Genomic DNA, 24,428 nt, shown 5'->3' on the forward strand with positions numbered 1-24,428 from the left:
GGGCACCTTATGAATTATTTCCTACTAGCGGTTTTCGTTTCCCGAAGCGATAGCTATATTTAAATGTTTTTTGTTGCCTTTTTATATCAGCCGCCGTAGCATTTAAAAATGGCAATGCATCTTGGGAACTTGTTGCCTTGTTCTCGGTTGTACTAACAATCAGAAGAATTTACATTTGTGGCTACTGGCTTTTATCTGTAATTGTGAATTGGGATGGAAATTATACAAATCTTAGAATGAAAACTATTTAATGCCATGCAAATGTAACCAGGACATGCCTCTAGTTATTTAAATAATAATAATAATAATAATAATAATTGAAATACAGTATATTGGCTTAGGCCTCGTGATCCATGACATCTCTGAGCCACGGTCGAAGGGAGACTAAAGCTCTCCTCGTTCATCTATAACCGCTCCAAACAACAACAAAGTGTATCGTATGTAGGAATGGAGAGCGAGAAAAGAAAAAGATTTGTTGGTTTGGTGTGATTATGTTTTTGCTCATCTATAACCACTCCAAACAAAAAATTATGTAGGATATGGAGGGGGGAAATAAGATTTGTTGGTTTGGTGTGATTATGTTTTTGCTAATGTTTTATATTATTTGTTCTGTCAAATGCTTTTCTACAGCTAGTACAGCTGTTGTTAATGCACTATATAAATAAAGAAAGATGAGTTAAGACTAGAAGTTAGTGGGCTGGCTGTCAGGTAGTCTCCGGTGAAGCAGACACTCTTCCTCCTTTACTGTGTGACACTGACACAGGATCCTGATGAAGATAACTTGAAGGTACGAATTCTAACCTTAAAATTGCTTTTGTTGTTTGACTTTATTAGGACATTTTGTAACTAAACCATTTGAATGTGTGCTTTCCCCATGAGAAGCATCTACTGTATTTCTTTGTTGCTCTCCATTCTCAATGTGTTTTCTCTCTCTTCCTCTACAGTGCCAAACTGGAATTTTAATTGGTGGACTTTATGTGATGTACTGTGAGTCATACGAGACTTGTGGTTGATATCTGTCCCACTGGATAATACCAGTGTAAAAAGTGTTGAGAAACTTAAGCACATCATTGGGCAGACTTACAGGGCATCTTGCTACAAATTCACCATTCCAGATCTTAAGGTTGGTGAAATTGTGTTGTTTAAAAGAAAGTTATCCAAGTATTTTATTGGCGCATTACTTGGATGTAGTTTTCTGTGAGATATTTTTTTTATTTGGGGACAGTGGTTGTTGTTGAGGAGGATGCGGTGTTTGGTGTCCTTCTCTGGTGAAGGGATAAAAGATCAGGTTGCTGCCTTTGGTTTGCAGCAAAATTTCCATCTGACCCAGTTCACTCAAGGTGATCATTGAGTTCCTCAGGCTGGAGTCACATTTTAACCACAGCTTTTCAAATTCTGTGAACGTTTGTCACTAATAACACTTATGAAACTTGACAGGTTCAAATGGCCAGATTACATTTAAAAAGGTCATATATTTATCTTCAGCACACTCATGTTTTGATTTCTTGTACTTTTACTTCACTTTAGGTTGGAATACTGGACAGTCTTCTCTGTGTGTCAGATAAGCTCCACACACTTGATACCTTGACTGAAAGGTAAAAACAACAAAAACGTGTATTTAATTGCACAGACTTTTTAAGGGTTTATGTCCTTAAATAAAGCAAAAATAGGTGCTCATCTGCAATGTTTCCATGATTAATTAATGGTTATCAGTACAACTGTGATTAGAAATGATACTAATTTTGTTACCATCATTTTAAGAAGAAGCAACTTTCCCCTGTCTGGGGTCACTACACAGCAAATCACTTGCATTTATGTTTGGCACAGTTTATTTTTTATTTTTTATTTTTTATTTTTATTTTTTTTACACTGAACGCTCTCTATGACACAACCCACTCATAGACCAGTCAAATCCCAGTCCTTCTGTCCAAATTCAGTGGTCTTACCCACTGTGCCATAAAGTCATTACCCACATTTTTTAGTAATGTTACATTACATGCAGGCGTACTACTACAACTTCAACGAAACTGATCAAATTGGTGACCAGATTCAACTTCAATTTTCAACCCAATTTCCTGGGTCACAATCATTTACCAAACCTTGGATAAAGTAACCTAATCTGTTCAAAACCCATAATTACCTAACAAGTGGGTTAGAAAAACAACCCATTATATTTTTAGTGTACAGTCAAAATCTGTTTGAAAACAGAATATTGTTTTATTTATTATCAATTTGGTGCATTGCTTCACGAGGTCTTTATTTGAATATGTAAACATAATTAATAAAACAATTAATTCAACATTATCAGTTTGAGTGTCAGTCGTTAAACTCATACTCTAATGACCTGCCGTTCTCCATGTGTGATTTGAGTGTGATGAAGAAAACATGTCAGTGTATGAGGGAGGTGACGGAGCAAACCGAAAACGTCTTAGCCAATGGAGGTGAGTCACACACAGCCACGCAGACACGTGTTTATGCTGAAAATGTGTTCATTTACAATGTGAGGTTAAGTAGATGTGATGAGGTCATGTACATAAATGAATACACACATGCCATCTGGAACTTATGCTATAATTTCACTACATAGAAATATTAGGAGGCACATAAATGTTAATTTGTCTAATACGATACAATACACTAACAGCCCAAAGCACAAAGAAGGGAGATCTGCAGCCTCCTTTAAAGGCCTATATGAAGTCTCTGAGAGGTATTTATTTTTGACTGTATGATGCTGTGCCCCCCCCCCCCCATTTCCGTTAATACCCATCAGCTTTTGCTTTGCAACAAAAAAATATTTTATAATTGTGTATTGTTGTGTGTGCATGTGTGTGATTGTGTCAGTGGACATGATGCACTATGTGATGAGCTTCCAGTGGGACAAGGCCAAGTATCCCACAACACTGCCTCTCTCCAGCCTGGTTAACATCATCAACAAGGTACTCAAGGTGGTAATTAGGCCCTGATGTCATGGCAAAGAAGAATAAAGCAAAACAAAACAGATTCTGAATCAATAATTGCCACATTTTAAAACCATTGATTGACACTAGAGGGCGCTCATGAATGTATTGCATTACAATAATTTTATTACTTTAAAATTGTTTAAGTGATCGATTCACTTATAACAAAACACTATCTGAAGCACCTGCAGTCAATAGTTACCGGTAGTTCTTTAAAAAGGCCATATGCATTATTTTACATGGGTGCAAGAATTCAGGTGTATATGAACACGTTTGTTCATCTGACGTAGTTCAAAAAGTTGTTTTAACCAGTATTCTTTTTGTTTTCATTGGGTGTACGTAATCCGTAATTCGACTGATGATAGATGGCAGTGTTTAAAGTTGTAATAATAATAATTATAATAAAAAAACACTAGCAGTTGACTGACAAAGGCCTAATGATGATAATAATGAAATGTTTACACTTATTAAGTGTTGTAAGTTTAGTGGAGCATATGTTACCAGGATTGAGCTCAATTATTATTACAATTATTCAAATGAACAATAGTTACAAAATCAAAGAGCCCCTAACACCCTCGTTAGCACATCAAATTAATTGTATTACTAAATTTGTTCTGTTTGCTCTTGGCGGCTGCATGTGTTTGTCAGGAGATTTCTCAGGTGGAAGTGGAATTGAAATCCCGATCTGCGGCATACAACAACGTGAACGCAAGCTTGCAGTGCCTTGAGCGCACTTTTGAGTAAGTGACATTATTTATGAATAATGTATGTGATTCACATATGTGCATATTTAAAAATATGTTTGTATTCCTAGAGGAAGTTTGCAAACATGCAGCCTGAATGGCATGGTGAGGAAAGAAGACCTGGTGGTGTCAGAATACCTCACCAGTTTGCTGGTGGTGGTAAGCAGGTCAGGAAGATAGGCACTGTGTAAATTAGTTATTATTTACTCATATCATATGTTTGGGACTGCAATGAATGTCTTATAATCAGTGTGACACTGAAGAACTCTTAGTTTATGCGTTCATGTGTCATTCTTATTGTGCTGTGATGTGTTGGATCCCAGGGGAGACTATGGGAATTGGGAGAGGAAGTATGAATCTTTGTCAAAGTTTGTCGTTCCACGGTCAAGCAGGTGAGTAGTTTCTTTTTCACTTCATGAGCTGTCTTGCAAATTATGAAAGGGCAGAACATCAGGCTACATGCTTGTAATCACCAAATGGTCCATTAACAGAAAGTGAGAGACTTGTATGAAAGTACAGTACTGTTAACATTTTCATTATAGTCAAGATATATATACTGTGGAGTGAATATTATTTTACTTATAGTAAAAGGTACTAGTAGTAATGTGCTTTATTGTGGTAAAAATAATAACTGTCCAATCAAAAACATAAATTTTTTCACCCTTATTTTGAAAAAGGATTAAAAAAACTTGTTTTTTGGGGGATGAGGTTGGTATTGCCTCACAATCAATATTTTTGAACATGTGTAAGCAGGTATGATACTGCCTATGTTGTATTGATTACATCAACACTGCTTTCGCTGTCTGTTTTTTAATTTCATATTTTATGGGTTTAATACGGTGGCCAGGAGGTGCAAAACACTTTTACAATAGGAGAAACACTTTTACAAAGCTGGAGACAAATTTACATTTTCGCAAATCAAAAAACAAAATTACATTGCCATAACAACTTAACAAGACCTGAAACAAATTTAAATTTGAGAAAAAAACATTTACAAGACGTGAAACACTTTTAAAAACGCAGACACAAATATAAAAGTGACGAAACAAATTTACAAGGAACTGCAAAAAATAAAATAAAAAAATACTAGTAACTTTTTCAACCGGAAAGAGCGGAGCAGTAGAACCAGAAGTGGTAAGGAGTTCGCGCCCATGATGACCCGAGATGTACGGCTGGCAAGCGGTGTTTAGCCAATTTTGTGGCGAACATATGAGCCGATTGAGCCAATTCTGTTTTTCGTGTGTTCGGTCGTTGAAGTTTTTAAATGTCGCAGCCCAGACGGAAGGCCCAGCCGCACGCCGGACGTCAGGACGTCAGGAGACGGACTGAGCCTTTTAAAAACTCTAATGACCAACCACATGAAAAACAGAACTGAGTCAATCGATGTCTCCCCGCCGTCTGTCTTAAATCACCATTCATTCCTTATCACTTCCGGTTCTACTGGTCCGCCATTTCCGGTTAAAAAGTTGTAAATTTGTTTCGGCTGCTTGTAAAAGTGTTTCGTCTCGTGTATATTTGTGTCGCTGTTTGTAAAATTGTTTCACACCTTGTAAATGTATTTTCTCAAATGTAAATTTGTTTCAGGACTTATAAATTTGTTATGGCAATGTAATTTCGTTTTTTGATTTGTAAAAATTTTTTTTTTAATGTAAATTTGTCTCCAGCGTTATAAAAGTGTTTTGCACCTATTGGCCACTGTAGTTAAAAGTAGTTTTTTCTATTCTTTTAACAAGTTGCTTTATTATGTTGCATTCTATTACTATGCATGTTTGAAATAAATTGATATAAAAGTAGTCCTGGGTTCTAAATCTTGGCTTGGGCTATATTTGCATGTTCTCGCCACGGTTTTCTAGTATACCGACGTTCTTCCATATTCCAAAGGTTTGCATAGGAGGTCAATTATAGACTCAAAATTGCACATAGTATGTGCCATGCAATTGATTAATAACCAGCGCTATAGTCTGTCTCTCTTCGTTTACAGATAGTTTAAGTTTCAGCCGATAAAATAGAATGTAAATGCACCGATAACACTCAACATTTTTAAATTAATTACACTTTAAAATGAAAACTTTCCATATTTTTTGTCCTTCTCCATCAGGAAACTGTATGAGGATGGCGAAGGAGGCATTTTTTCCGTCACACTTTTCAAAAGAGACGTGTATGAATTCAAAGCCAAAGCTCAGGAAAGCAAGTAAGCAGGACAGATTGCTGAAAAATGCAGTGGTAGAATCAAAGTGTGTTATCTGTGTTGTTTACCATAGTGTAGTCTACAACCTATGTTAGGTTCACTGTGCGTGAGTACTGCTTTGACCTGGAAGAGAAGCAGCAACGAGAGTGGAAGGAGCTCAGCGTTCACAGGAAAGAACAATATGTGAGTGGAACGCTACTCACAAGCACAAAATAAGAACACAATAAGATACAATACGTTCCTCGTTCAGAATTTACCAAATACTGTAGCTCCTTTGGTATCATAGCTTTTCAATAAACTAGACCAGGCTTCCTCACTCCTGATTCTTGAAAACCTGACTCCTGCAGGTTTTAACAACACGATTCTAAAGATCAGGATCATTATCAGGCTTTTGCAGAGCTCGCTCATTATATGAATCAGCTGTGTCGGAGGACGAAAACATCTCAACCCTATAGGACTCCGGCTCTCGAGGACCAGGAGTGAGGAAGCCTGTACTAGACTGACTCATGTACAGTATCACATTAAAGCCCTTAATGACCGCTTTCCAAATATGAAAAGTGGTGGACATAACACCATTACAGTACTTGGGTCAAAGTACAGATCCTCGCAGTCAAATATTACTTAGATACAAGTCAAAGTATCACTTGAGTAAAAAAAACAACAACTTGCATATTGAAAGTAGTTTTCATTGTAACGTGTATACTGTAATAGTACATTCATAGAATCTGACAATGTAATTAACAAGGATTGAGTAAAAACTAAAATAATTTTAAAACTACCTCGGCCATATGGCTTAGTCAAATAATTTAATAATAATTAAAAGATTAAACTATATATATTCCTTGACATTTCATGGTAAGTTCTTGTACTATATTTGATATGGAAATTTCCACATTGTAAAGAGATCTACGAAGTAAAACAATTTTTTTGGTGGGGGGCGCGGGTGCCCTCACTATTCTGCTGTCCGGCCCCTCTCTAGCACGATTCCTCGGTACGGGGGTGGTATCCCCGGGATGTGGGGGTCGACTGTGTTCATGCCCACAACGGTGGCCGCTAATTTAGTAAATCAGGTCTATACCCGCTATCCGGTCACCTTATTAGTTATGTTTGTTTAGATGTGTTTTTTCCCTTTCTAAATGTATTGATGGTGTGCACTTTTCCTTTTTAGGGCATGTTTGTTCATTGGCTGAAAGTGAATTGTAGCCAAGTGTTTATGGCCTGGATTCACCTGAAAGCAGTGAGGGTGTTTGTGGAATCAGTACTCCGGTGAGTCATTCATTCTCAGATATCAGGCTACGATTCATTTGTTGTTTGAGTGAGTGCTCCCTTGATGATGTTCGCCTCCAGGTATGGCTTACCTGTGAACTATCAGGCCCTTCTGCTTCAGTCAGACAGGAAGTGTTCGGGGAAACTGAGACAAGAACTTGCCTCATTGTTCATGCATCTGGACCCAACTGCCACTGTCAGCGAGACAGACGTAAGACACAGAAATAAGCGCAGCTGTCTTTTCAAATGTTTTGGTTGTTTCATAGCGGCAGGCTGGCAAGGCGGGAGCGGGATTCATTTTCAGGGCTCGGACCAGCTCACTTCACAACGTTCACCTCTCACATTTTTTGTAAATATTTTATTATACAGTATAAGATATTACATAGTAAACTAGGCAGTGTACAGCTTGCATAAAATGGTGTCAATACACATACAGCCCGATGACACGCTTTCCCTCCCTGGTGTGATGCGAATCGTCAGTGTTACAAGGTCTCAGGTGTGAATGGGGAGATATGTTACATTTGGTGTTATCGCTCTCACACCGTCATACTGTTCACTGGACGTTCAAGGTGCCTCATGGAAAATAACTCTTTGTGGAGCTGAAAAAAAAAGGTGTACCATTTGAATATAAGCTAGGCTACAAGAAGGATGCCAAAACAGACTGAAAAAAAAGGGTTTCAAGGACTGACCCTTGAGGGACCCCACATCCCAAGGCTTTTTTAATCAAATTTTTTTGCCTGCCAAATTTAAAGAGCACCTGTTATGTGTTAACTTTTTCGACATTTAATAATATGAGGACGTCTTCAACATTTTTTGATCCACTACACACGCTCACCCTTGTCTTTTTCTAATCAGTTAATTACTTGCATAATTTAAAATGGGAAAAAAACGACCCCAATATTTTGACATGAACAAATATTCTGAATGTCATACGCAAACATTTATTAAACACCACCTGTGCTACCTTTAACGTAGCCATCCGCTGTCAAGCTAAAGGATCATCTGTGGCCAAAATTAATAGTATGATTAATCTGCATTAATACATGATTAATGCGATCATTTTTTGTGATTAATTAATTAGTTAACGCTTTAACTTTGACAGCCCTATTAAAAACCACTTTCTTGACAATATTGGCTAAGGAGGTTTGAGATGGTTCAATAATTTGCCCAGAAGGAAGCATCCAACGCTCTCTTTTTTAGAAGTGGCTTGACAGCAGCTACTTTCAGGGGTTTTGGAAACTCACCTGACTGAAGTATGCAGTTAGTTATCTGATAAAACTCTACTCTCATTTCAACATATTCAAAGGGCGTTTTGGGGGCAAATGGAGATTCAGTATCTTGTTCAAGGATGTACCCTAACCCTAACCCATCAACATGGTCGCAAGAGCTCAGCTTCAGTCAGAGTAATTGGAGCAGGACATTATTTGAGTAAATATTGAACTGAAGGTAACACTGCAAATAAAAACATATATAAATAAATACTGCATTTTAGCCAATTTTTCCAGTGTGCCCAATCATTTTCATTTTGTGTGGGGAAAGCATCATCATTCATTTTCTGTGCAACCTTGTTTTGGTAACATCTATCTTGTGAAAATTCAACCACGCTTTGCAAGGTCACAATAGGAAAAAGCGTGGGTGACTAAACAGGTCAAGATAACCACAACAATGCTTGCTATAAAAAAAGATCTTTGTTTGAAAGTATGGAGAAGATTGTAAAACGTTTCAGTAGCACAATTTTTTTGTGCGATAGCTAATATACTGTATGACACTGCTGTGTTTCTGTCAGGTGACCTGTGACATTCCAGGACTCTGCCAGCAGGATTACTTCTCCTACATCTGCTTTCATGTTAACACCAACATGCAGGACTTCAGCTAGCACTCCATGATGAGAGGATCCAAACAGAAAATTTGTCAAGTCCAGCCAGGTTCCATACCATTAAATTAAAAGGGAAGCCACTAGTCTAAACATAACATTCGGATTAATATTACATTTGTGGAATATGAGTTATGAAGCAAAATCCAGCCATTTTATCCATATCAGGGGGCGGCCATTTTGCCACTTGCTGTCAACTGAAGATGACATCACAGTTGCTCAGGGCTCAGGCAACAGCATGCTTTTTTTGTTATTTCTTATGTAAAAAATTTGGTTTTAGCTTGCGCACAGTATGGTCCCGTGATACTGTATGTTTACGAGTCAAAAATAGGGTAATAAAATAAAGTTTATTGTCACATACCAGTCACACTTTAGTGTGAATGTTCTTACTTTAAAATATATTTCCTGATATAGAAGAATTTATTTGAATTCTAAGATGTCAAATAAGATGTTTGTTCTGGTCACAGGTCAAACTGGTACTGACTGTACACAGTTTTTTGTGTGTGTGTGTGGGGGGGGGGGGGGGGGGTAAGATAAAATACATGGACAGCCTAAAAGTAATATTTTGTTGATACTAAGCGATATTTCCACACCCTTCCTCGCAAAAGTGTTGTTCTCCTGTCCACAGCCCTTTCCGCTGCAGATTTATAATTAGATTTTTTATGTCTGGCTGAGACATTCTAAAATGTTTTTATTATGATTTGATGTATGCTTGGGGTCATTGTCCTGCTCAAAGGGGAAAAGGATTCTTCAGCTACAAGGTTTGGTTGCAAAATTTATTAAAATTTACAATTCCCTGCATTTAGACGAAAACTCATTAGAATATTTTTGTCAAGTTTATTTGAATAACACTCATTCACTAAATAATTTCAAAGGGCTTCACAAGCCCACATTTTTTGTTGTTTTTTAACTGCTGCCAGAACTGCTTTCTATAAAGCAAATAGTTTAGGACATTGGTGTCCAAACTATGGCCGGGGGAACATTTGTGGCCCGCCATACACTTTTAAGTTATTAAACTAAAAATGACAACTGCTATTAATGAATTTGTTGTCTATACTGTACTCTACTGTAGATATTTGTGTGTATATTTACTTTTTATGTTATATATTATGTGCATATTTGTTACAATTAAAGAAGTAACAATATTTCTCTTCAAAACTCTGGGGAATAAGGTTTTATACATATATATATATATATATATATATATATATATATATATATATATATATATATATATATATATATATATATAGAGAGAGAGAGAGAGAGAGAAGCAACATTTTTTCCTCCACTTTCTAACTTTCTAGTCTGTGTCAAGGTCCAAACTGTAAAAACTTCACATGGATGATTCACAAGTAACTGCTTTAAAAATGGTCATCTTCTGACAGATTGCTGCTGTGGTTTTGTTGTGGATGTAGAGATGGAATTCAGCTGCTGTGTTCAGTGCAGGGGCTGATATTTTCTGCTGGGTTACTCGACCACCCCAAAATCTTGTTTAAAAAACAAAACAAAAAACAGTTTGCCTTATTGAAAGCTGTTCAGGTAGTAGTGTGCTTGATACAGTACGTTAAAAAAATATAGAATTTCTTTGATTTGTTTTTCATTTTGACCCTCTGGGAAATAAAGTTTGGACACCCTTGGTTTATGATTTTACAAGACTTTGGACTGGTCGACAGTTCATTTGCATAAAGGCTCTATACAAAAACTAATTTATTAGGAGCAGATGTCATTTTTAGTGTATGCTGCAGTTTGCTTAAAAATGGATGGCGGGCCATAGTATGGACATCTTACTTCACTTTAAGTAAATATTCAATTCAATCAAACATTCTCTCTCTCTCTCTCTCTCTCTCTCTGCCTGTCTGTCTGTCTGTCTGTCTCTGTCTCTCTGTCTCTCTCTCGCTCTCTCTCTGTGCGCGTGCTTAGAGGAAGTGATTAGAAAATAGACACACTCACACAAGCTTTGCCATTCAGCTTGTCAGGTTTAAGAGGAAAAAATGTTGCACATTGAAATCATGCGCATCCACTCTACTTAGTGCGCATCACTTTTTACGCCTACCTTTACGCGATTCTGCATTTTGTTTGCTCAAACATGTGGACGATTCCGAAGCCAAGATACAGACCCAATTGTGACGGTGAGCCTGAGATCACTGTGAACATCGGCGGGGTCCGAGTGGTGCTTTTCGGGGATGTTTTGAATCGTTACCCGGAGAGCCGACTTGCCGAATTGGTGAACTGCTCCTCGGCGCAGAATGATGAACTTATTTCGTCTCTGTGCGACGACTTTGACCTTGGCCGCAAGGAGTTTTATTTTGACCGAGATCCAGATGCGTTCAAGTGCATCGTCGATGTTTATTACTTCGACGAAATCCACATTAAACGTGGCATTTGCCCCATTTGTTTCATCAAGGAGATGGAATTCTGGAAAATAGACCAAAGCGCTTTGGATGAGTGCTGCAAAAGTTATTTGAGCGAGAAGGAGGGGGAGCTGAGGGAGATAGCGAGCAAAGTGAAGATCATTTTGGAGGACATGGAGGTGGACCAGTGCGCCACCGGCACCCAGAGGTGCCAGAGGTTTTTGTGGAGGCTCATGGAGAAACCTGGTTCCTCCTTCCCTGCGCGCGTCGTCGCCATCGCTTCCTTCCTCTCCGTCCTAGTCTCAGCTGTGGTCATGTGCGTGGGAACCATCCCCGAATTGCAGGTAACAGACGCCGAGGGGGAGCTCGTGGAGCACCCGACTTTGGAGGCTATTGAGACGGCGTGCATGTTGTGGTTCACCGCGGAGTACCTGCTGCGCCTCGCCTCCTCGCCCAACAAGTTACACTTTGCGCTCTCCTTCATGAACATCGTGGACTTCATGGCTATTATGCCTTTCTACGTGGTCCTCAGTCTAACCTACCTCGGCACCTCCATGATGGAACTTGGCAACGTGCAGCAGGCGGTGCAGGCGCTTCGCATTATGCGCATCGCGCGCGTTTTCAAGTTGGCGCGCCACTCGTCGGGGCTGCAGACTCTCACGTACGCGCTCAAGAGGAGCCTCAAAGAGCTGGGCCTGCTGCTCATGTACATGGGCGTGGGTATTTTCGTGTTCTCCGCTCTGGGATACACCATGGAGCAGAGCCACCCCGAGACTCTGTTCAGGAGCATCCCACAATCCTTCTGGTGGGCCATCATCACCATGACAACGGTGGGATACGGAGACATCTACCCCAAAACCACTCTTGGCAAGTGCAACGCGGCCGTGAGCTTCCTGTGCGGGGTCATAGCCATCGCCTTGCCCATACACCCCATTATTAATAACTTTGTGGTGTTCTACAACAAGCAGCAAGTGTTGGAGACTGCAGCTAAGCATGAAGTGGAGCTGATGGAGCTGAAGTCTGGTGGGGATGCACGCAGAAAAAACAGCGACAAAGATGACACTTAATGTTGATCGTTAAAAACATTTCCATATGTGTGTAATTAACATTAACAAATTAACATCATTCAAATGTGAAAGCAAAGGTGCGGCCTGCCGAACATTTTTGAACAGCTTATATAGGCTAGGCTTATAGCCTACTACTATAAAATAGTTTTAGCCTGCATTGTGTTACCGGATCTGGTGACAAGGAAGGAAAAGAGAAGTTAGTTTCATCGATTACTTTATTATATTTGCAATAAAATATGAACAAAATGCGTTTTCATAAAACTCAGTTGAGTTTTGCGTCACTTTCTGCTCCATGTCAAGGTCATCTTAGTATAAATTGCTCTTGTTTTGGTTCAGAATGTGGAAATGAGATTTTGCTGCTGTTCAGTGCAGGGGCACATCTATTCTAGTGGGAGGCAGGGCCGGGCCACCCCATCATCCTGAACAATTCTTGATGGTTTTTGTTTTATCACACAGCTGTTAGAAAAAACAAAGTTAAAAAAAAAGTAAAATTGGTCAAAATCTAATATATGGTTATATAAACACACGAACATTAAGGCTGCACAACATATCGATAATGGCAGATGCAATATGCGTATTCCAACGATTGCTAATTGAATTGAAAACATTTATGTAAAAAAAAATACACAATATTACATTGAACCTGCATATTTTGCCGTGTGAATATATGTTGGCCTATTTATTTAATTAGGTAATAAAAGTGTAATTTTTCAGGTATATGTTAGATATTGCAACAATATCGATATCGCAATTTTCAACACACACACTCACACACACACATCCATATATAATCATTCTAATGTTTTGTCAAACTATTGGTCAGTCCACACGTGTGGGTGTTATTTAGATTTTGTTTATTTATTTATTTTTACACATTCTTAACAAAATTAAAGTGTTGAAAATGCATTGCTCCCTTTGATAATTCAATATTAATGGTTGAACAAATGTGATGTTTTTGAGGTCTCCTGAAAAGTAATGATTTTGCAGGTACAAGGCCACATAGGTCCACTTTATAAAACAGCAATAGATAATGATTTTTCTGTATGCATTGCAGCCCTAAGCTTGGACATCAGTTTAGTTTTAATATAAAGTTATTCTTTGTTGTAAGTAGATCTGTATTCCTTTGTTCTTTTCTTCAATAAATAAATAAATTAATTAAAAGGATACAATGTTTTATATATACACATCCATGCAGTACCATAAAATGTGTCAATAAAAAGTCAATTGTCTTTTGACATGACATTGAATCCGTGAAGAAGAAAAAAATATTTTGAAGATATTTTTAAAAATCAGCTCACATTACTCTAACAAAATTGCGACTGAAAAAAAAGTTAGGCTACGGTAAACTAACAATGAATCTAGTGTGTAGGCTATGTTGTGGCTGCTTAAAGAAAGTTCTGCTCTGTATTTGTTCACCAGGCAGTCAAACGTGTGCCCAAAATCACAAATCTATTGTAAGGCCAGTAGCACAATTTTAGCACAAATACTGTAATATTATTTTAAGGAGACAATTTTCAAAGTGCACATTTCGATTAATGAGGAGTCAGTAAGCTGCCCCTCCTCACCTGCGTGTTGATATGATTTGAAGTCCATGTATACAGTATGTGTGTGCCTTGCGTGTTGCACGTTATGAGGCAACGTTCTGGGTGAAAGCGCCGTCCCCAGCGGGAATTCTATACACCCACACAAACTCTTACCACATCACCCTTCATTCCCCCTGCCGCTCATTTTCTTCATTCGGCATCTTTGGTGACGATCTTGTCTTGCTGAAGTGGCACTGATATGTAAATCTCACGTTTTAAGAGTGAATGTTGATAAATGACCCGACGTGTGTAGCTTTGACATGTGACATGATGAGGTGTTTAAGCCCAATAAAGGTTTGCTTATTCACACTCAAGTATGACCCACTGGTGTGAGGATGATTGACTTGGACCAAATATAGCGCTTCATATGCTATGCATCACTGACCATTACAGATGAGTCACTCCTTAACTGGGAGACACAGACACACATAGGTTGGACAGGAACTGTGCATATGCTTATGTGCGAATGTATGAATTTCACTAGGGTACTTTTTTTTTTGTACGCATTAGAAAGATCAATGGCAGCCTGTAAACAAACATGTCAAAGCCCCTTGTCAATAAGGGGCTTCACTAGAGAGGTTTGCTGCTTCGCAGGAGAGATCTCCCACGATCCTCACAATCTCAGAGCACGGGTGTGAGAATATGCAAGTGTGTGTGGGTGGGGGTCTGGGCTGAAAGGTAATTACTAGTTCCCACTGGTGTCGATGAAACTTTGTGTGGTCTTAGGTCACCATAAAATAGTTTGATCACTTTTTGAGAACACTTTAACACGGATTTGCAAAAAAACTTTTGTCTTTTTTTTTTAGTTTTAGAACTTTTTATTATTTTTTTAATTTATTTTTTTACATTTGAACATATACACCGTAGAAACACTTTGACATTAAATTTAAGAAATATAAAAGTAAAAAGTATTGTTTATATACAGTGGTACCTCGGAGTTTGAACACAATTCGTTCCTGTGAAGTGTTCAAAGTCTGAATTGTTCAACCTCCGAAAAAATTTTTCCCATAGGAAATAATGTAAATGCAATTAATCTGTTCCCAAGCTCCAAAACCAGAAAATTCCTATTTTAATTTCTATCTATGTAAAAAAATAACAATAATACATGTACACCCTGTACAGTATTTAAACAATAAAAAATACCTTACCTTTTTTGTTGTGGTGTGATGGCCTCAGTGGATGATAAATGCTATGTTAATGCTTGCTTTAGTTCAGTGTTGAGTTTGTGTATTTTACATTAGGTATATTGTTAGACTACCAAGGATTCCTTGTGCGCTGTTTAGCATCAGGCACATTGTTGAACAGCAAAGTGGGGTCCTTGTACCAGTATTTACGGAAGTAGTTACAACGGCGAGATAATCTCCTTCCTAAATCCACTATGGTTCATAGCACTGTAGGTTTTTCTTTGCTGCCACTGGCACTGCTGTCTTTCTTTGGGTCCATGTCAAAGAAAATTGTCGTGGAAAAATTCAAATGCACTCGCGAATGTACGGAGCACCCCCGGGAGTATTCACCCGCTCTGACTGGAAATGAGCAGCGCTTCGTCTGCACTACCGCACGTGAGCATTCGGCATCGCTCGGCTTCACTCGGCTACCCGATCAAGGTACGTTCGGCTTTGCTTGGTTTGCTTGGGTGTTCTAACTCCGAGAATGAGGTCAGACTCCGAGGCATTTTTTACTCCGATTTTTTGGTCGAAGTCTGATTTGTACGAGTTCCGAGACGTTCGAACTCTGAGGTTCCACTGTATATATATTTTTGTTTTTGTATTCATGTTTATGAAAAAAAACCAATAGGGTATAGATAGGGGGATTTATTTTCCCTTTTTGCTACTACTATTTGGATGCATGGGTTTCAGAGTTTTAAAAATAATAACGTGCGTTGAATATGATTTATCTGTGATTGGTTGGGACCAGGCCAGGGTGTACCCCACCTACCGCCAAAGGCTCCACCTCACCCCTGACTATAATGAGGACAAGCAGTATAGAAAATAGATGGATGGATAGAATTATACATGATTGCCCTTACACTAGTTTGGTAACCTAAAGATATCTAAAAAATTCATAAACAGCATCCAAAGAACCACCTACAAACTAATAACAATAACAATAACCCAAATTGTTTTACAGTATTTCTAACCTAGTCACTTGGTTATTATAGCATCATCCCAACAGTAGTTAATTTAACCCAGCAGGTTGGGTCTGTCAATTTAACTAATAGCTGAGTTAAATATTTTACTAAAATGTCTCAGATTTACTACAATTCTGGGTTTTTGTTCCGTAATCTATTCAAAAGTTCATTTAACGAATATGCAAAATTGATTCAAATACAATATAGTACAATCTGTGAGAATATTAATTGCATCAGATTTGGGTGACCAAACGCCCTCTTTTGCCCAGACATGTCCACTTTTATCCATCCTGTCCAGTGTCTCTGTCAGAAAGACTGGGAGGAACAAACGTTTTGTTCCGTTTTGTTTGTTTCATGTGATAGAGTTTACATAGAGGCAGCTATACAGGTATGCTGATTAAAAAAAAAAAGAAAATTCATGAAAATGTCCGGTTTTCATTGTTTTCCGCGGGCCCAATTAGCATGTGTTGAATTTGACGCTTTGCATGACAAATGGGAGGCCGAATGCATGGTGTTATTACTGCAATTGGTAGATCACGAACTGCTTCCATGTCAATTATGAGGGGTGTTACTGGAAAAAAGGCAGGTTTTGTGTCTGTGTGTGTGTGCTTGTGTTTTATTTTTGTAATGTTTTTTAAAGCAAATTTTTTATGTTTTTATTTTTAGAAAAAAGTTGGTTAGCTTTCTACATTATAAAAACTCACTCCCTCAGCGTTCAAACAAGGTGCTGAGTTGTGTCGTCAACTCAGAGTTTTAGCTCACCAGTAGCGCTCTGCGCTCCAAAACCAGAGACGTAGTCATGGCACAGGTTCAATCCCCACGCACCCCATAAAAAATGGTTGGACTTAGATCATTACACCATTATTTATTAATTTGTCAAGTAAGATTTAAAATAGTTAATTTTTATTTTTATTTTTTTCCTACCCATACCAAAGATGCATACGTTAGAATAGTTCAAATGTAAGGCATATTCAAGTAAACTGAGTATCATTTATGTAAATATCTCAAGGGCACGCCAAATGTCCTTTGTTTTTGGAAATCAAATGTGGTTACCCTACATTAGATAACCACTATATTCAACTACAAACCTATAACAAAATATACCTGTATGCTATATTTGCTTTGTGCAATAAATAACAGTAAAATCTTAAATAAAAATTTTGTATTTGTAAAATTTGCCTAGAAATGTCCTTAAATTGTTTAATTAAATCATTCACTGCAATTGACGGCTATAGACGTCAAAAATTCATTTAAACTATTACTATTAATTAAAAAAATGTTTCCACTTTTGCTAACAAGAGTATGAAAACCTAGAAAAAAAATATTGTAAATTTAGAACAGATATAAAATTTGTGATTAATAGTTAGTTAACTAGTGAAGTCATGTGATAATTACAATTTAAAAAATGTAATCGCCTGCCAGGCCTAATTTAAAAAATAAAATAAGAATAAGCGGTGTTTAATAGTAATTAATCGCATAATAATTTTATATCTGTTATAAATGTACAATAACAATTTTATTAATTCTAGGTTTTCAAAAAAAAAGAAGAAATTAAATGAAAAAAATAGTTCACATGAATTTTTGACGTCTATGAGTTAAGTAGCTAACTAATTAGCTCGTAAGCTAACAAACCAAACCAGCTGCCTGATGAGCTCAAAACAAACATTTTGCACAGGCAGAGTGAACAAGTTTCATTATTTAACTTGGTGAATAGCCAAGAAAAGACAGAAATGCTGTATCAGTGTGTGTTTCGATGATAACGGCTAAATGGGGAGCTACGACGTTAGTCAAACTTACCAACGAGCCTTGGCAATGTAAGATAGTACTTCAAGAGGTAGCAATTTAACAAAACACATACAATACAAAATATGTGTGCACAAAAACATTCATTTACCTTGCCAAGAGGGTTCTCCAACTTCTCCCAATGGTAACTTGTGCCTCGCTCACACGTAAATATTTGGTCCAGAGTCTGATAATGACTTTCAAATGGATGTTATGTCACAGTTTGTTTGAATACTTTCTGTCAAGGACACATAAGACTTGAGGAATATGTTTTAATTATTGCCGCACCATGCCTGCGGTTTAATTGGCTCCACGTTAGGAACCAAGGGTCATTTTTGATACCATAGATGGCAGCAATCAATTGCTCTCTTCCTTCCATTACAAGATATTGACACACACTAATGAGGAGTCGAATGAGAAATTGTCAAGGAACACGAGAGGCAAGTAATGGAGCAGAGGACAAATGTCATTTTGACTGTTAAGTCATTTGTAGAATTGAAAACGTAATTATTTGTACAAATGACATGCATGTAACTAGCTGAATGCGTGTTCTCAAAGCTATTTTGAAAATAATGTACCTTGTATAACACATTTCCATGCAAATCTGTTCTTCTAGTGTTGATTCTCTGATGAATGCGAGGTGGTTGTTGAATCCCGGATGTCAGACCTTCTCACGGCATGTGAATGTGCAACATGTCTGCCATCACACTTCCCATTCATCACTAATACTATGCAAATTAAAAATCCAAAATATAGCAATGCTAGAATGTGGTGAAAACCGTCTGCAAACGGAGAATGCAATCAGCAAACTATTGGTCACAAAATGCCCCAGAACATTTTATCAACATATCTGCATTTTCACTTTTATCATATTCTTTCAAAAGAGCTCCACTGATATCCCTCAGCAGCAGCGGTCCCCAGTTGTCATGGCACCAGTCTTAAATAACAGTCTTGCTCTCTCATTATGTCTCAACCAAACCTCGCTTTTAAAATGGACTCCCACAATGAATGCACTCTGACTTTCTATTTGCTAAAATTGACAGAGGGAACAAAATGTTTTTTTTTTTAATGTGATGCACATTTCAAGAGTGAGTCATTGCAGATATTTAGAGGTGATGTTGAAGTTGACCTGGCAATGGGAAACATGCCTACCTGGAGTCTCAAATCGACGTTTCTTTTTGTGGATAGCATGAGCCTAACTGGGGTTCACATTGAATTGATTAGTCGTACAGCACATATAAATAAACAGTGATTTACACTCACATTTACACATATGGACAATTTATGGTCATTTTCTTTGGAATGCGGTTAAAAATTGGATTACCCAGAGAAGACCCACACAAGAATGGCATGCTCCAATGGAAATGACCCCCAATTAAAACAGCAGAAGTGATAACTTCACATCTTTATTATTTTGGTGTAGCTTGCAGTGGTGTAGAACTGCGTTGCCTCATACCGAGCAGTGTTGAGCTACATTTTAATGATAGAATTTTAGAATAACACTCATTCTGTTGCAATGAGTTCTACACAACCACCAACTACATAAAACATGGAGTATTTTGTCATTATAATAATGTTCTCAATAAAATTAAGTTGGCACTTAAAAAATGTAAATTATGTACTATACCAATTATGATGATTTGGAAAAAAATCTGACTCTGCACTAAATTCGAGCTAGCATTGGCTAAGGCATTGACTGTATGTTTCCGAAGTTTTGCTGACATTGCAACCTTATATTGTTAATTTTATCAGCCATTTTTAAATTTAGTCTCAGTTTCAGTCCAGTTTCAATCGCATTTGTTAGTTTTTTATCATAGTTAACCTCACCCCGATTTTATTTAATCACTGTTTAGTCAACTATAAATCGAGCATTTTAATGCAAGAAATTTTACCCTTTTACATATATTTTTTTTGCCAACAGATAATATTAAACATTTCCATCTAATCTCAAACGACTTCACGTAAAAAAAAGAATTCTCATCTTTTTGATAAAGAACAACTTCACATAATTACAGTATATCAACAAGTGGCAATATCTCCATGCTGCAAACTACTAGGTTGGCCAGGATTAGCTGGTGGTTGATTAACGTTATTGTTGGAACGTTATAGCTGTTGGATTAATGTTACAGTATAAACAACCATCACTAAACTTTTTGTGCATTTATCGCAATGTCTTTGTGGTGAACTGCTTTTCCAGCTACCTTGTGTCCACATTCATTCCCTTTGACTAAAATCAAGCATCGGGGTTTTCTCCACTTGTAGCTGTGTCCATATATCATGTCTTCTCTTTCTTCCAGGCAAGGCAAAGCATGGTGAGTAATGCTTTACCGGTACTTTTTTAAATATGAATGTTTTATTTTTTACAGCTTTCACCGTGAATCCACCTCCTGTCTGTCCCATGTGTTTGTGCATGTTGCCCCCTCGCTAGCTGCAGATTTCAAAGATTAGCAGAGATGCGATTTGACAAAATCGTAATTTTTGTCTCGTCTTTATTAGTCAACGAAAATGCATACTGATTTAGTTGCAGTTATTGTTTATTAACGAGGGTTTTAGTCTAGTCTAGTCAAGTTTTTGTCCAGTGAAAAATGTGCATTATATTTTTATTTAGTTTTGTTTGACGAAATTAACACTACGATGTGACTAACAACAAACAATGCAAAAATTGATAATGATGACAAATGTAAAAATACAACAAAAGCTGAGGGTTTTTAGGCTGCCAGAAAACATAGAACATGAATGGGTAATACAGTATACAGTATATCAATTTATAGTGACAACTTCATCTGTCGCCAATGCTTCCCACCACTGTGTGGTGTATGCAGATGTCCCTTTAGTGTAGTGGCTTGTGGGTGTATGTTTAATTAATCACAGCGTATGAATATAGTACGATGGCTAAAACACTTCTTCCATTTTAACTTCACAACTTGCAAATAAATGGGGTTTTAAAGCGAGTGAAGCAGACAGACTGCTGCTAAGTAGACTCAAGAGTCCATCTTTTTGTAAACAGGTGCCCGTAAGCTCAGCATAAAAACAGGCGGTTCTTCATTTTCATGTCAGGGCAAGTTTAGTTGAGTTTGTGAATTTGGTAGACTGTGCTATGCCTCACTGGGCGTTACCAGCTGCCGTTTCCCCAGCACATCTGGACATTTGGTGGCCAAAACTAGATTAGACTCTCTAAAACCAGGTCTAACTTGTGGCCCATCCGCAAGGGGAGGTCTTGCCAGTTTACCTATAAAAACGCACCTTGCGCACACCAATATCCTTCATGGACCGGAGCGAGTCAATTTCTGCTTCTGCCATGTCAACCACTGTGTGTGCTGTGACCGGCCTGATTTCAATGGGAATGAGGGAAGTCAGTTAGGTTCCATCCCACAATGGCGCGACATCCCCTTTTCTATCTGTAGAAAGCAAAATACCAAAAGAAAGGGAAAAAAAAGGGCGAATATAGGGTCCAAGAGATTCAAGCAATTTTTATTTAATTTTTAATCTTTTAGTCCATGTGTGTTATTTTGTTTCATTTGTTTTAAATGGATTGATTGGCTGTGTCCTTCTCGTCACCACATTTCTGTAAGTGTGATGAAAACAGCCTGAGTGGTGTCAAACTTGATTTCACTGTTTGGGTAAAAAAGACACTCAAGTTCGAATGTATTTCACAAGTGGAGCAGATGTAAATGCTACAGCAAGAGTGTGAGACATTTCACTTATCTTACATCAGGTTTGAAAACCTGCAAGCGCAATTATTGATCTGATGAAAAGATTTGTAAAAGCAGCAGGAAGGTGACATTTCACAATCACAATCTTTTCAGTGTGCTGGTGTGATTCCGAGCGAGCACTCTAAGTGATTGCATTGTATTGCCTTCAGGCCCCCATTCATTCACAGCTGCTCACTCACGCTGGTTCTCCAGTTCTCCAACTGGAGGTTTTTCATGTTTCCCTTATTTTAGTTTTGCAAAGCAAAACTGATCAATACTGCATGATCTTTCTGCAAAGGCCGCAGCTGGCTGGAGGTCTATATCTTTTGATGCCTTGTATCAATATGTCGCGATCTGAAGAACCTGTTTTATGGCAGGCTTTGTGAAGGTGAAATGCCATCCGTCCATCCATTATCACCACTTACCCTATACAGGGCCGCAAGTGAACAAAAGCCCTTGCAAGGAGACTTTGGGTGAGCGGTGCAATTCAGAAAGTATCGCTATATAAAAAGTGAGTGCCCTCTCAGCTATGACTAATACATCAATTTAACTTTTTTTTTTTTTTAAATAACTTGCAGAGGTTTGTTCATAGTTGAAGGGGTCTGTGCTGCCCTCCTAAAGTCAGTAATGAAGACAGTTTTTAGGAAGAGTGTTAAGGACATGGGGGGAAAGTCAATCACATGGTTGAGAGGGCTTCATTTTCTCGACCTTTTTTTTTCCCTCTTTAAAATGTCACCGACTGCGGTGCCGCTTTGAGCGAAATCTTTCCTTGAGAGCAGGAGGGGACAATTTCAATCCAGGGGATATGTTTGGCCACGTGTTCATGGCTGCGTGCTGCATATCCAACGCTTTGAGCACTTTGGGTAAAATGAACTGGGCAGGAAGCTTTTTCATACTTATTTTCTTTACTTGGGTTTGGTAAATTAGTTTCAGGGGTTTGGCGGAGGTCAAGACACACATCCAACTCAAATGATTCGTGATGGTACTCTCCCGCTTGGCCATTATTGGCTGTAGGTGATCCTGCTACATTGCTTGTTTTGCAGGGAATTTGGTAAGTCGTGTGATTTATTTATTTTTGTAATCCCTTCATACCTTAACCAAAAAAAGATAGCTGCAAGGAGAGGTGTAATACACTCTAAAAACAGTTGGGTCAAAAATAATCCAACTATGGGTCAAAAATGGACCAATCCCCTACTTGGGTTAATTTGACCCAACTTTGAGTCACGAAATGGGTCTTTTAGTGTAAAACAACTCATAAATATTGGTCAGATCCTTTACTTGGGTTAAAAAATTGGGTCATTTTGTATAAAAACAAAAACAAAACAGAAAATTGGGTCAAATTGATCCATAAAGAGCATCGGTCCATTTTTTAAATTTTTTTAAATCCATAATTGGGTTACTTTTGACCCAACTGTTTTTAGAGTGTACAAGAACACAACACTTTCTGAATCCAAGGTGAAGAGAAACAGATTGAATGAAAAGGTTATGCTCCTTGTTGATTTTGTTCACCATTAAACCCTATACAATGTTTCTTGAATTAAATAAATAAATAAATAAATCACATTTTATTTTTCAATAAAAAAGGGTTTGTTGAATGCACATAGGAAACTGGTGGGGTTCGGTACCTCCTACGAGGTTAAGAATCACTGGTTTAGACCCTAAAACCTAGAATTACACACTACAACTACAATATCAGATCTTCCCACCTCATCAGGAGGCTTTTGTTTGTATTCTATGACATGTACAGTAATGTACATAGACTTTGATGCGCTCATATGATACCACAAAATTGACATACTGTCACTTAAGAAGAACCCAATGATGGAACACGAGCCTATAGGTGTTAGTCTCCATTTTGTCAAAAAGTTACACTGTCAGAGGAGGAAATTTATTTTAGTCAAGCCTTTAACAAATGTTGTTTTGAGACACAAAACTGTTCAGTTTTGGGTCAGGAAGAATACAATGTATGTGCCTAGACAAAACAAAACAGTGCTCTGATTAATAATGCGTTTCTGGAATAAGACAAAAATTAAAAGAAGGCCATACTGAGCAAAATCATCTTCGGCTGCAGACCTGAAAATTAGTCATATCTCACCCCGCCACTTTTGGGCCCCTATACTGTCGTTGAACTCAAATAAAAAAGGTTGAAGTAAAAGCCAAGCCCCCACAAGGAAGCATCAATTTTATTTTGTCTCCTTGAATCAGCACTTTGTCACCAAGCTGTTGAATTACATAAATAACCTAAATACAATCAAGTATGTATTGCTTGTCAGAAGTTTAGATTGTTAAAAAGTGCAGCTCTACTTACCATATAAATTATCCTAATTGTGATGTCACATTGTGAATCTGCGGCTTCTGAATAGCTTGGTAGCATTTGTGGAACTAAGTAGTTATAACAAAAGATTTACAGTACAGTACTTGGCTGTTGTAAATTCACTTTTAATTGGGTGGGCAGTCACTCAATTTGCAGACCAGACTTCAAAAAGCCAATTTTCCACAGTATGCATTCTTTACTGTAAGTCTGTTTTGTTTTGTTTTCCGGTAAAAGTGTTTGTCAACTTGTGATATTGTGGAAAACTACTTTAGGAACTGACGACTGTACTCTAAACTTCATGACAAGGTCATACCAAAGTTAAACGCATTGCAGCATTCTAATGACCCTCGTCTGCATTAAACCCTGGTGGGAAAATGCGCAAAAGCCAAATGAAAAGCTGAAATAGCTTACAAGTATTTCCATAACTGCTTTCTCAGCATGTCTTTGAATTCTAATTAGCCATGGTTTAAAACTTAAGTAT

At 37.8% G+C, this 24,428-nt stretch overlaps 2 protein-coding genes across 2 annotated transcripts; both read left to right on the forward strand.

Annotated features, from left to right (window-relative positions):
* Nucleotides 1–874: 874 nt before the first annotated feature.
* Nucleotides 875–9,480, forward strand: atp6v1c2 (ATPase H+ transporting V1 subunit C2). The gene is given in 15 exon segments (XM_086095170.1): nucleotides 875–890; nucleotides 993–1,123; nucleotides 1,528–1,595; nucleotides 2,371–2,441; nucleotides 2,645–2,707; nucleotides 2,842–2,936; nucleotides 3,606–3,697; nucleotides 3,772–3,867; nucleotides 4,024–4,092; nucleotides 5,799–5,891; nucleotides 5,962–5,977; nucleotides 5,979–6,071; nucleotides 7,057–7,154; nucleotides 7,236–7,365; nucleotides 8,941–9,480. Coding segments are annotated over 15 exon segments (1,221 nt in total). The 3' UTR covers nucleotides 9,031–9,480.
* A 1,527-nt stretch (nucleotides 9,481–11,007) lies between these two features.
* kcnf1b (potassium voltage-gated channel, subfamily F, member 1b) lies at nucleotides 11,008–14,249 on the forward strand. Its single transcript, XM_086095060.1, has one exon. It carries the CDS (start codon nucleotides 11,117–11,119, stop codon nucleotides 12,446–12,448), a length of 1,332 nt encoding a protein of 443 aa, XP_085951186.1. The 5' UTR covers nucleotides 11,008–11,116; the 3' UTR covers nucleotides 12,449–14,249.
* Nucleotides 14,250–24,428: the final 10,179 nt, after the last annotated feature.

The sequence above is a fragment of the Leptonotus elevatus genome, chromosome 14 (assembly GCF_054856555.1).
Source record: "Leptonotus elevatus isolate MCC_2025b chromosome 14, RoL_Lele_1.0, whole genome shotgun sequence".
NCBI lineage: Eukaryota > Metazoa > Chordata > Actinopteri > Syngnathiformes > Syngnathidae > Leptonotus > Leptonotus elevatus.

Bases quoted from the DNA above. Each gene is read 5' to 3' on its own strand.
- kcnf1b (XM_086095060.1), top strand. From the start codon at position 11,117: ATGTGGACGATTCCGAAGCCAAGATACAGACCCAATTGTGACGGTGAG.